Source organism: Otolemur garnettii, unplaced genomic scaffold, assembly GCF_000181295.1.
Source record: "Otolemur garnettii isolate 467f Iridium unplaced genomic scaffold, OtoGar3 scaffold00013, whole genome shotgun sequence".
Taxonomy (NCBI): Eukaryota; Metazoa; Chordata; class Mammalia; order Primates; family Galagidae; genus Otolemur; species Otolemur garnettii.
The window spans coordinates 20097221-20111308 of NW_003852408.1; the positions used below are offsets into that span (position 1 = coordinate 20097221).

The 14088-nt window shown below is 35.6% G+C and overlaps 1 protein-coding gene across 1 annotated transcript in view; it reads left to right on the forward strand.

Moving 5' to 3' along the window:
• The window catches only part of ERBB4 (erb-b2 receptor tyrosine kinase 4), a gene marked incomplete at its 5' end in the record, with an annotated part of 720994 nt that overhangs the window by 436671 nt on the left and 270235 nt on the right, over positions 1–14088 (forward strand). Inside the window, 2 exons of the mRNA XM_023510372.1 lie at positions 5103–5235; positions 11355–11448. Of these exons, the coding sequence (XP_023366140.1) occupies positions 5103–5235; positions 11355–11448 (227 nt within the window). The remainder of the gene's footprint in view (positions 1–5102; positions 5236–11354; positions 11449–14088) is intronic.

Consider the following 14088-nt stretch of genomic DNA (forward strand, 5'->3'; position numbering starts at 1 on the left):
AAAGATAGACAGATAGATATGTAGAACAATAAAACAGAATAGACAACTCAGATGTAACCCACACAAATATGCATGATAGTTTTCTGACAAAGATGCAATATCTATCTAATGGTGGAAAATAGCCTTTAAAAACAAATAGTGCTGGTGCAAGTGGGCATCCATAGGGCAAAAATATGAACCTTCACCTAAATCTAAAAACTTTCACAAACATTAACCAAAAAACATGGCATGGACATAAATGTAAAGCTATAAAACTGTCAGGAAAAAAAATAGGAGATATTATATCATATCTAAGGCAAGGCAAAGGGAACTTAGAGTTGCCACCAAAGCACGATCTATAAAAGGAAATGTTGATCATTTCTGCTCCATCAAGATTAAAAATATTTTCTGTATAAAACTTTGGATTAAAAGGATGAAAGTGCCAGATAGGTGGCTCACACCTGTAATCCTTGCACTCTGGGAGCCTGAGGGGAGGATATAAGAGCCAAGGCCTTTGAGCTTTCTGTGAGCTGCGATGATGCTGTGGCACTCCAGCCCAGGCCAGAGAAGGAGGCCCTGTCTCAAAATACAAGGAAAGAATAGGATGAGAACATATAATCTGCAGATTAGGATGAAATATTTTTAAATAAATTGGATTGATGGATATATAGAGACTTCTCAACTCCAAATAGCAAAAAAGAAAAAAAAACTGATTAAAATGTGCAAAAATATAAACAGATTTCTCACATTTCTCTGAAGAAGATATACAAAGGGAAAATAAACACATTGAAAGATGTTCAACATTGTTAGTTATCTTAAAGAAATTTAAATTAAAACCACAACGACATGACACTACATCATCAGAATGATTAGAATACAAAGAGTGACAAAATCAAATGATGGAGAAGATGCACAGAAATAGAATAATTTTTACATTCTGCTGCTGGAAATGTAAAACAGTATAATCACTCTAGGAAATGGTTTGTAACCTTCTACAAAAAGTGCTACTTTATGTAACCTAGCAATTATACACTTAATAATTTATTGCATCTAACCTAGCAATTATACACTTAATAATTTATTGCAGAAAATTTACACAAATCCACATACAAAAATGTTTTTAGTAGACCTATTTGTAATAATGCCGAAACGGAAACGATCCTAGTGACCTTCCACAGATGAATGGCTAAACAAAGCATAGTATTTCCATACTATAAATTACTTCTAGCAATAAAAATAAACAAACTTTTAATATACAAAGCTCTCTGGGGATTTATTTTGGAAGAAACTATGGAAAATTGTATAATGTGTTATTCTACTCATAAAAATGACCAAATTTTAGATATGAAGACCAAGTTAGTGGTTGCAATAAGAGCATTTGAGTGAGTAGGGTAGATGTGAAGGTGGGAGACAAGTCCATCTGAAGATACTAGAACAACATTAAGAATTGTTGTTTATTCTGTGTCTTGACTACATGTCAATAATCTGATTGTGTTACTATATTATGTTTTTGTGATATCTTATTATTAGGCAATAGCGGGTGAAGGTTACATGGGGTCTATCACTAATTATAATTATACAAGGTTATAAAATTTTTTCAGAGTAAAATTTTAGTTAAAAATTTGTATAGTATAAACCTTAAAGTTATGTAGCTCATAAGCTACACATACAAAAAAGGAAAAATAAAATAATTTAAAAAATTAACCCAAAACATGACAGAAAAATAAAAGAATGAGAAGAGGTAGAACAAAGAGGAAAAAAAATTCAAGATGAATGATTATAATTCAGTTATATCTATGATCACATTAAATATAAATGGTTTAAGACCCTAATTAAAAGGTAGAGATTGTCAGATTAGATTTTAACATGCAAAGCTTAACATATATGCTGCCTTCAAGACATGGACTTCAAATATTAAAACACAAGAAATTAAAAGTGAAATCAACAAAAATTATAAATGATGGGAGATGAACACATCAATGGAAGAGAGTAGAGAGCCAGAAATAGACCCACAAATTCATGGGCAACTGATATTTTTACAAATATCAAAGGTGGTTTGGTGGAGAAAGGATAATCTTTTCAACAAATAATACTAGAAATATTGGATTCACATGTAAAACATGAATACAACCTGATTGTACCTTGTACTACCCATGATAGTATATTGTATGTGTCATATTAACTACATCACAGGGTGCACAGATGCTTGGTTAAACACTAATTCTGAGTGTGTGTGTGAAGATGTTTCTGGTGGAGATTAGCATTTGAGTTGGTCAACTAAGAGAAACAGATTGCCCTCCCTGGTGTGGGTGGGTAGCATCCACTGCATGTAGGGCCTAAAGAGAACAAAGAGGGGATGGCGAGAGAATTCACTCTCCCTCCCTGACTGCTTGAGCTATAATGTTGATCCTTTTCTGCTCTCAGAGGTAGACATGCACCAGCAGTGCTTATGTTCTCAGGCCTTTGTACCTGGACTAGAATGTTATCATCAGTCTGGATCTCAAGTCTCATTCGTAGAGTGGAACTACACTACTGGCCTCCAGGGGTCTCGAGCTTTCAGATGGCAGAGAACAAAACTTTCAATCAACATGATTCAAAAAAGGGAAAATTGATAAAGTGTACTTTATTAAAATAACATCTATTTCTTTCAAAATTCAGTGTTAATGGAAAAACAAGAATAAGATTAAGAGAAAATATTTGCAGAATATTTAAGGAACTCTGAATCTTAATATGAAAATAATCAATATAATATAAAATAGGCATGAGATTTGGTGACACTATACCATATATATAATGAAAAACTACTACACATGAGTTAGAAAGGTTACTTTTTTTTCAGACAGTGTCTCACTCTGTTGCCCTGTGTAGAGTGTTGCCTGGCTATGGCGTCATAGTTCACAGCAACCTCAAACTCTTGGGCTCAAGCAATTCTGATCCTCTTGCCTCAGCCTCCTGAGTAGCTGGGTCTACAGGTGCCTACCACAGCGTAGAGATGGGGCCTCGCTCTTGTTCAGGCTGGTCTGAAACTTCTGAGCTTAAAGGATCCACCAGCTTCAGCCTCCCACAGTGCTAAGATTTTAGGCATGAGCCACTGCACCTGCCAGGAAGGTTAAAATTAAACAGCATGTCCATATCAAGTGTTGACAAAGAAGTAGGGAAACTTCATATCCTAAACTGTGTTCACTGATGGTGGAACTGTAGAATGGTACAACTACTTTGAAAAACAACTTGATGGTTTCTTCTTGACCTATACCTACCATGTTATTTAGCCATTTCACTGAATATTGATTTGAGTACTTAACCAAGGATATGAAAGTATATGTCCAAAGACTTTTGCACAGATGTTCATACTGGATTAATTTTTAATAGCCCAGATAGGAAACAAGTCTAAATGTCTGGACATAAATGGGTTAAAAAATGGGTATATCCATACAATAGAATATACTCAGTAATAAAAGTGAACTCTTAATACAGCAACATGGACAAATCTCAATTATGTGAGGAAAGAAATTCTATGAAAAGAGAGTGCATGCTATATAATTCCATTATGTAAAATTGTAGGAAATGCAAATTAATGTTCAGTGAGTAATAGAAAGAAGACCAATGGTCTTCTGAGGAGGATGAAACGGGAAGGAGGGGTTGCATAAGGTCACAAGGAATCTTTTGGAGGTAATGGATACATGCATAATCCAGATTGTTGGTGTGTTTCATAACTGCATACATATGTCAAAATTTACCAAACAGGACACTTTATATATGGGTAGTACATTATATGACATATATATCTCAATTAAACTGCTACAACTATACACACACACACTAAACTGCTACAACTACACACACACACACACACACACACTTCTCTCTTAAAATATGCTGGACGAGATTATTCAATTAGTTTTAAAGTGAAAAGATTTGTCGACAGGTCTAAGTTGGCTCTGAGGAGAAAAAAGATTGCATGGTTTAACACAGGGGCCTTTTTATAGCCCCAGGATATATAACAAAGAAAATGAACTGAGAGATTTGTTTCCCTGTTTTAAAACCAGTCAGTATCACAGATGCAGGCAATTCACTCTCAAGCATAAGTTAGAGAAGTTCACTCTCCCAGATTTCACAGATAGGACTCCCTGCTTATGTTACACTAATGTATTCAACTCACAAATGTTCTTGCCATAAAATCATACATCTCGAATGTAAAATTGGTAACTAATGGAAAGATAAAGATTTTGATGCTTTTATCTTCTTGATAATTGTTAATATTTCATGAAAATGATATACAGTTGTGTCTCAAATGCCTCTAATAACTTTTCAAATACCCAGAATAATACTTTAAATCTTTATGACTCTTCTTTTTTAACATCGAGTATCCTTTCACTAAAATTATATTATGTAGGATAAATAATAATGTACCCAATAAAAGATATTCAGTATAAAGGGGAACAGAGTAGGTGAACCTTAAGTGGCAATTTAAAAATGCCTTGGCAGTTTTCCCATCAACAACCAAAATAGAGATAAGATTAAAATATGTTGTTACTATTTATCTTTATACTTCCTCATAATTCATTGAATATTCTTTCAAGCTTTTTTCTTTACAAATGCCAATTTGACTAATATTAGAGTGGGCTTAGTGAAACAATAGCAAATTTGTCTTTCATTTCTATTCTACTCTCCCTTCCTACCTTCCATATATTTCCCTTTTATCTTCCTCCTTCAATGCTGTTTAATTTCATGAGAGTGTTATTTTTCTATTTCTGCACGACATTCTCAGAATGGAATTGAAGGCAAAGTATTTGGTGTGTTGGAGAAGCAATGTGTTGGCTTGGATAGGAGCAGTTTATTTTTTTATCTTGTAGAGTTAATTTCTAGCACTTCTCCTTTCTATAGTTTTTCTACAGAAAATTTTCTTTCATCTAATCCTATGAAAAAATGCAAGATTACTGTACAAACACAGGGATTAGAACTCTGTAATAGGGAAAAGTTGGGGGTAGGTGAGGCGTGGTGATTGAGCAGAAAACCAACGTTTCCTTGAAAGACAGATGTCTCCAGAAAGAGCTTTACCTAGGACAACAGTACGTTTTGACCCGATCTGCTGTTTTTTCCCTTTGCTTTGGTGTGTTTTGCAGCTGCTGAAGGAATGGTGTGCAACCATCTGTGTTCCAATGATGGCTGTTGGGGTTCTGGGCCAGACCAGTGTCTCTCCTGCCGCCGCTTCAGCCGGGGAAGGGTCTGCATAGAGTCTTGTAACCTCTATGACGGGTAAGGCTTCTTCCAGTGTTGACTTTCCCTCACGAGCTGCAAAGGACTGCTTAGCTTAGATTTTTAAATTATAAGAATAATTCATAATGTGTGTGCAGGCCAAGATTTTTAAAGAGAGCTCTTGTTGTATAAAGGGAACAACACATACAAGAATTGTCTTAAAAAGAAATAATTCTATTTAAAATCATAAGACAAGTCTTTCTATATATGTATACTGTATTTACATTTTTTTTTTCTTTTTTGAGACAGAGTCTCACGATGTCGCCCTCAGTAGAGTGCTGTGGGATCACAACTCACAGCAACCTTAAACACTTGGGCTTAAGTGATTCTTTTGCCTCAGCCTCTTTAGTAGCTGGGACTACAGGTGCCCCCTACAATGCCCAACTATTTTTTGTTGCAGTTATCATTATTGCCTCAGCTGGCTCTGCAACAGTTTCAAACCTGCCAGCCTTGGTGTATGTGGCTGGCGCCCTAACTACTGTGCTACAGGCACCAAGCATTTATTTGCATTTTTAATACATATGCTGAGATAGAGAATTTGTAATAACAACTTATACTTAAGCAAAATTGGAAAACGTATTCCAATTTTCCTTAGAAGGGAGTTTGTTATAAGTAATCTTCCCTTCCTTAAGTCCCAATAATTTGTTTTATTTTTCTCCCATACTTTTTTATTAATTTTCATCTGCGTAGCATTTGATGTTTTTCCTGCTCAGGTTGTACATCTCTTTGTGTATTGAGAATGGCCCACATTTCTATGTCTTTGACAAATGCTTAGCCTTATGGAAAAACCACCATCGTGGTTTCAAGTTGAAGAAATTTTATTGAAAGTGTTCCGCCACTTTCTAGATAACCTAAGCAAGAATTTAAATCCAGTATCTTAAATCCTGTTATAGTACAAAAATGGCATTGCCAATTGTAAAACCTAGTATATACCTTGTTGCATGACATTTTATATGTGCATAAAAATCACTTTATCATGAGATACCACTTCATGCATCATTCTTGTTCTCCATCAGTGGGATAATGCACTTTTTTAGTGCTGTTCCTAAGCGACGTGTTTTTATTAATATTGCTCACTAAAGTATTTTCAATAGTGTGTAAAGCATAGTTTTGAAGTTCTTTATTCCATTTCTTCCTGTGCCTCATGAACTGTCACATTTTTAACAACTATTCATTATCCCCAATAACATTGTAATTTTGCATTTTATATGAGAAGGATAAAAACCAATATCATAATGATATTGATATATCTCTTCTTCGAAATATGACAAAATTCAATTCCCTCAATGAAATTTAGGGGAAAAGATTAAAATTAGAAGCACAAGTATAAAAGTGATTTTAAACAAGGATTTAATCATTCTCAGGAAAATTACAACTTATAATTTTGTAAGGTACAATTGACTTGTAAATTTGATAATGAATAGCAAATTATGAGCTGCCTGTCTCACTGAATTGCATTCACGCCCATTCACAGTATCATGAAAGAATATTTCTGTACATAAAATGTCTCAGATCAAAACATGCTTGTGTGTGCGGCAATTGACACCATTACAAATGAAATGTGAGAGGCTTTAATTTCATTAAGTGACTTGTTACATTAAAAGTTTACTGGCCAGGCGCAGTGGCTCATACCTGTAATCCAGGCACCCTGGGAGACTGAGGTGGGTGGATTGCCTGAGATCAGGAGTTCAACACCAGCCTGACCAAGAACGAGCCCTGTCTTGACTAAAAATAGAGAAACTAGTTGGGAGTCATGGCAGGTGCCTATAGACCCAGCTACTTGGGCATGAGGATCACTTGAGCCCAAGAGTTTGAGATGCTGTGAGCTATGACACCATGGTACTCTACCCAGTGTGACAGAGGGAGACTGTTTCAAAAAAAAGTTTGGTAATCTGGATATGTAATTATACTAATTAACTATATCTTTTATACCCGTCATCCAGCCCCACTTTATCCTCCCGACTACTTTCCCCAGCCTCTAGTAACTTTCATTCTATTCTCCGTGAGACAGATTGTTTTCTATTTAGCTCCCACATATGAGTGAAAACTTGCAAAATTTGCCTTTCTGCACTTGTTTTATATATGAAGGTGTCAGGAGGGAATGGATTATAGAAGTCCTTTTACCTAACAGCTGCATCACCTGAATGAGTGCAATTAAACATGGGCTAAAATCACACAACACTGGAGAAGAATCAAACCAATACTAGAACTCAGGGTATCTGATTTTCATCCTCTTACCTTCCCAGAATGCCATTTTTTTTTAACATTTCAGTCTTAAACATGTCAGAAATGAGAAATTTGTAAAGATGTGGATGTACACAACATTCTTCTAAATATCAATGAAAGCTAACCAGAGGAAAAAATCCAGCCTTCTTAATTAAACATGAATTACCCAATTGCTTTTCATATTTAGTGTTTTCCATATTTATCTTTAAATCAACTCTTTTAAATAGATTTGAAGTTTTTAATGTATTTTGTAACAGGAGTGGGACCTAAGAGATCATAACTGTAGGGGTGGTTTGAATGATAACTGGTGAAAGCATCTTCTAAAATCTAATTCAATTCTTGCATTCCTTCCATCTTGTGGCAGGGGCTAGTTTCTTTGAATATTGCCTAGTGATTAAGGAAGGCTTTGAGGAAGAATGAAATCTCAACCTCATCGCTATCTAGTTGAAATGTTCAACTTTGCACAACAATCTAAACTCAATTTTCTTATTTGAAAATGGAAAAAGTAATGGTGTTAACTTTACAGGATAGTTGTGATGATCACATGAGAAAATGTATAATAAGGTCTAAGAGTTCCCCTCCCAAATATAATATTAATAGACAAGAGTTCCTTTCTTGTCTGTTAATCTGAGTTGATTCAATGGTTAAATAGAATAGTCATCTTAAAAGCTGCTGAAAATAGTCAAATATAAATATGACATTTACCAAAATCTGTGGAAAACACACACACAGATTTTGGCTCTTAGGAAACAAAAAAGTCCTAAAAAGAGGACTTTTTGAAGGGAAAGAAAGAAGTCAGTTGATTCCTGGATGATTAGGATTCAAATCCAGGTAAAAATCTCTGTTTTTCAGCAACTCTTAACTATTATACTCAAGCAATCAAAATGAACAAGATAGGTAACTGTGATGAAAGTTTAAAACTTCTCTTAACTGTCAAGTGATTTAAACTCTTCTGGAACTCTAAGTCCAACATGGAAACATCAGAAAGAGTGCCAGTCTAAGTTCCTTATAGGCAACTTTATATTTAAAATAATAATCACAGCATCACAATCAAACACTAGTTTTTACTTTTACAGAAGATATATGGAAAACTGAAGTTTAGAGCAGTAAAAGTGTGTAAAGCTGAGAAATGTCAGTGTTAGTGTTTGGATTTCTTTTTTCTTTTCTTTTCGATTTTTTTTGGCCAGGGTTGGTTTTGAACCCACCACCTCCAGCATATGGGGCCAGCTCCCTACTCCTTTGAGCCACAGGCACTGCCCTTCTTTTCTTTTTTGAGACAGAGTCTCACTTTGTCACCCTCAGTAGAATGCTGTAACATCATTGCTCATGGCAACCTCAAATTCTTAGGCTCAAGCTATCCTCTTACCTCAGCCTCCCAGGTAGCTGGGACTACAGGTTCCCACCATAACTTGGGCTAGATAGTGTTGGGATTTAAATTTGAGGAAGACGGCCTGGCATGGTGGCTCGCACCTATAATCCTGGCACTCTGGGAGGCCAAAGTGGGAGGATCATTTGAGCTCAGGAATTGGAGACCAGCCTGAGCAAAAGTGAAACCCTGTCTTTACTAAATAAATAGGAAAATTAGCCAGGCATTTTAGCAGGTACCTGTAATACCAGCTACTAGGGAAGTTGAATCAGGAGGATCCCTTGAACTCAGTCATATAAGGTTGCTGTGAGCGAGGCTGAGGCCCTGCCACTCTAGCCCTCTAGCCTGGGACAACAGTGGGAGACTGTCTCAAAAAATGAAAATAAAATAAAATAAAAATAAATATATAAAAAAAGAAAAGAAAAGAAAGAAAAAAGGAAAAAAGAGAGAGAGAGAGAGAGGAAATGGGAAAGACTTGATTCCAGAGCATTTACTCTAAAACGTATTATTAGCCGTGGTAACGCAGCCACCGGTGAGAAATGTATCAGCCACCGGTGAGAAATGTATCACAGCAAAAACAAGACTGTAGTTAGTTACATCAGATTCAGCTAAAAAGGAAACTGGCAAAGTCACAGTAGCATCACTAGGAAGTGACAGAATAGAAAAAGAGCAATGGTGACGACAGTGACAATAGGGGCAGAAGAGGTAATAGAGGTCTGCTAGGAGGAGCTTCTCTGAGAGCAGAAAGGAGCAGAGCAAGAGCCGTCCAAATGGAATTCACTGGAAACAAGTGCAGTGGGCTGTCTCTGGGGGTTTTCATGACATTTTATGTCTCAACTCTGTGTGTGGGGAAGTGGGTTTTCGAGAAGAGTAAGAAAGCATGACCTGTGTTATAGTAGCATAAAATTTATGACCTTCCTTTAGTACCATAACCCATTAATCACCCAGGAACTATTGTCTAAAGTTAGTAATTAGTTGATAATCCCAGGCTTTGCTATAACTATAATATACTTTCATTATACAAACAATGCTTTTGATTATCTTTACAATTTAATTACCATCCCATACCAGGGTATTTTGACCTTTATAGATTGAAGCTTTCTCTGCTAAGTACATTATACTGTTCATATCTATAAAGCATGTGTTTATGTAATTGGGATTTTTAAGCTAAAGAAAATTCACAAAAATTTCAATCCATAATTAATATCTCACTTTAAAAAACACAAAATACATGTAACTAAATATATGTGTTTTAAATACATAATCAACCCTCTACTTATGCTATTTATTTTGAAAAACCAAACTTAATTATTTTGGCTTGGAATAAATATATTATTAATCTAACCAACAAACACAGCACCCTTTGGCCTTCTGTTGTTTATTAAAGCTCTGTAGTATTCAAAGGAGAAAAAAGTGAGCACTTTACCACAGGGAAAAATATATTTGAATTTATCACCTAATTAATCCATAATGGTCACATCTATAATGCAACTGGCTTAGACTGGCAGCTGAGGATACAAGGGCACAAAATACTAAAGCAGCTATAAATATTTAGTCAACTTTAATGACTCATAAGTGACATTCTAAATTGTCTTTATCCACTACTTCATCCTCCTCTATATTAGTAAGAAGGGGCAGTTTAAACATGTTGTAGATAACTGGTGCTTAATTACTGAAATGAAAATTTTGGAGCAGATACTGACAGGAAAATTTATACATTGATAACATGTAATATACAAAGAGCCATAAAAATGAAAGGATGTGGAAAGGGATAACCTAGGAGATCTCAATTAGAAAGTTTTAGGATGTTTAAACTGGTTTTTTTTTTTTAAATTTTATACCATATAGAATTACTTCAAAAGAACTTAGACTAGAAAAAGATATGATATGAGATCAATAATCTGAGAAAATAAAATCTATAAAAATATATAAAAACTATAAAAATATATTTTCTCTAATTCTCCAAGGCAGATGTTTTAAAAGAAGAAAAGGAATCAAAGTGTTTTTTGAAGTTTCACTAAAAATAAATTGCAGAGTCTAGGGATTTGAAGGACAAGGATAGGGAACGTTCACGTAACTTAGCAACAAGAAAAGTACAATAGTTAGTTAAGAGTTTAGGAATTAAAACTTCACCAAGAGCAAAATTTTATATCGGGAGAGACCTTACTCGAAAAGGTAAAACTGGTTCTGCTGTGTCATCAGAAGTTACTCCTTCATTTTGTTTTTTGTTTGTTTTTTGGGGGGAGGGGTTATTTTTATTTTTTTTGAGACTGCTGGAATCTCTCTCGCAGGAGAGAGGTTTCCAGAATGAGTCTCTCACTGAACGCAGCGGAGGGCAAGGAGAGCCATCTGGCTGCCGTTTATCTTTTCTCCTAATGGAGAACTTAATGTTTCTGATGCTCCTGGCACGTAGAGAAACAAACTCTAGAATTTACTCTGCCAATAGGACTTTAAGCAGATGTTACTTCATTTGTTAAGTTGACAGCTTGTTTGCTTACACCTTCTTATGCAGCTGATGTTTTCACAGTGAATTTCGGGAGTTTGAGAACGGCTCCATCTGTGTGGAGTGTGATCCCCAGTGTGAGAAAATGGAAGATGGCGTCCTCACCTGCCATGGACCGGTAAGCCTGAAGGCATCTGGGGCTGTGCAGTATGATTTAGCACCTTGTGTGGATGTTTTGTTAGGTTATCGTTTGCTTATCCATCCATTCAATCGGTATTTATAGGATGCTATGGAGAAACATATTTAATATTCTGCTCTCAAGATGCTTAAAGTTTAGTGGTAGGGATAAAATACTATAAAATCCAATTGTCATAAACATTTATTCCCCAGTTAATACATTTAAACAGACTTATAAGATATGGAGTAGTTCTAGAATATTGCATAGCCTAGAATAGAGAGATACAAAAGTAATTAGAGTAAATAATAGATATAATAGATATAGTACAAATATGCATACATTACTATAGGAACTCAAATGAAGAAGAAACTAATTCCACCTTGAGATGGAATGTGGGGTAGCAGGGAAGGCCATAGGGAAGTGATGTCTGAGGGGCACTTGAGAGAAGAATCTGGGAAGAGGAATCATGTACAGATATGTGTGTATGAAGTTCAAATCTTGGTTGGGGAAAGCTAACACGTTCTTATTCACATTTAACTATTTAACTGTTATGGCAGTGTAAGGGCAGTGTAAAAAAGGGGCGGGAGACAAGAACTTGTAAGCTGTAATCTAAAGCAGTATGATAAGTGGTCCCAATGTCAGGATCATAAAGTAAATAAATAAATAAAGCAGTATGTTAAATACTATAGCAAAGAAGAATGGAGCTATGAGAGTCAAATGAAAGGGCTATAGACCCAGAAAGTCTCCTTGTATAAGTACTGTCTATCTAGTCTTCCAGAGAAAATGGTTATTAATTTTTAGACTTCCCTCTGATTTCCATGATACAGGCTTTTTCTTAATAATTATGTCAGTATGAATTCATCATTCCAAAATATCACATTCATCTTTATTTAGAAAAATTTTCAATTTATCTCTGTTATTGAGTCATCTCTCAGTAGACTATTTGAGGACCAACATTTGGGATGGGCGAGAGCTCAACATTGCTCCATAAGAATTCATTTGAAATTTATTATTTATTTATTTATATTTGTTTGTTTGTTTGTTTCTTGAGACAGAGTCTCACTAAGTTGCCCTAGAGTTGGGTTCTGTGGTGTTATTACTCACAGCAACCTCAAACTCTTGGACTCAAGGGATCCTCTTGCCTCAGCCTCCCTAGTAGCTGGGACTACAGGTGCCCACCACAACTCTAGGCTATTTTTAGAGACCAAGTCTCACACTTGCTCAGGCTGGTCTCGAACTCCTGAGCTCAAGCAATGTGCCTACCTGGGCCTCCCACAATACTAGGATTACAGGCATGAGCCACCATGCCCAGTCTTCATTCAAAATTTAGGCAGTATTTATTTTACTACAAGAGTGCTTATTCTGTACTTAGTTTAGGAAAAAATGTATCATTGAGCCATCCATACTTTATTAGACTCATGAGCCATTTTATTCTTAAACTTAATCTAAAGAAGAATGTGGAAAACTTAGTTTAGAGGACTACCACAAGGATGATTATGCTTCAAAAATCATATCTCTGAGAAAAAGAAATGATTGTATTCATCCTAAAGAACCAAAGTCTACAATACAATTTCTTATGTAATGTTCTCTGAGTAGGTTTGTGAAGGGCATAAGCAGTTATTCTGTCCCTTTACTATGGACAGTAATGAAAAATTCAATTAATCCATAACATAAGACTGTGAATTGTGTAAAGAAGGTTATGGATCACAGGGAAGGAAATTTCTGTAATGGGTTGTTAAAGAGCAAGCCGAGATATCTCTGGGAGTTCTTTTAAAACTAACATATTTAAGTAACTTCTTGACTATAAGTCACAGACTTAAAAATAATTTCAGAGATATGGAAACTTTAAAAATGTATAATTAAAGGCCAGGCACGGTGGCTCATGCCTGTAATCCTAGCACTCTGGGAGGCCGAGGCAAGTGGATTGCCTAAGCTCACAGGTTCGAGACCAGTCTAAGCCAGAGCAAGACCTCGTCTCTAAAAATAGCTGGGTATTGTGGCAGGCATCTGTAATCCCAGCTACTCAGGAGGCTGAGACAAGAGCAGTGCCTGAGCCCAAGAGTTTGAGGTTGCTGTGAGCTATGACACTACAGCACTCTAACAAGGGCAACAAAGTGAGACCCTGTCTCAAAAAAAAAAAAAAAAAAAGACTGAGATACCAAAACTGTATAATTAAAGTAATAAATAATTTAGTCATCTCACCTGAACAATGATGATGATCATCATATGTCTCCAGACCTAACCCTAATGTGGACTGGACATAGATTTACACCAACACTCTAAAAAATTAAGCCCCACTGCCAAAAATTGCCTAATATTTTGTGAATCACCATGGATCCTGATGCACTGGTATGTCCTGTAAATTTCTTGTTATGATTTTCAAGACTAATTTTTCTTCACTCCTATTTTTCTCATACCTATTTTATTAATATTTTGAATAAGCCTCTAAGAAATGTCTTCTCATTTCAGTAAATATGGTTTAGTATCTATTTTGTGTCACACTTCATCAGTCTACTTGTTACTGAGTTTTCAGATTTAGCAGACTCAAAATTAATGTTCAAGAATAGTTCCCCCAAATTGCCACAGTTGCATTGTGAGAATATTTTATTTTTTCACATGTCTTTCCTGCATCTATTACAT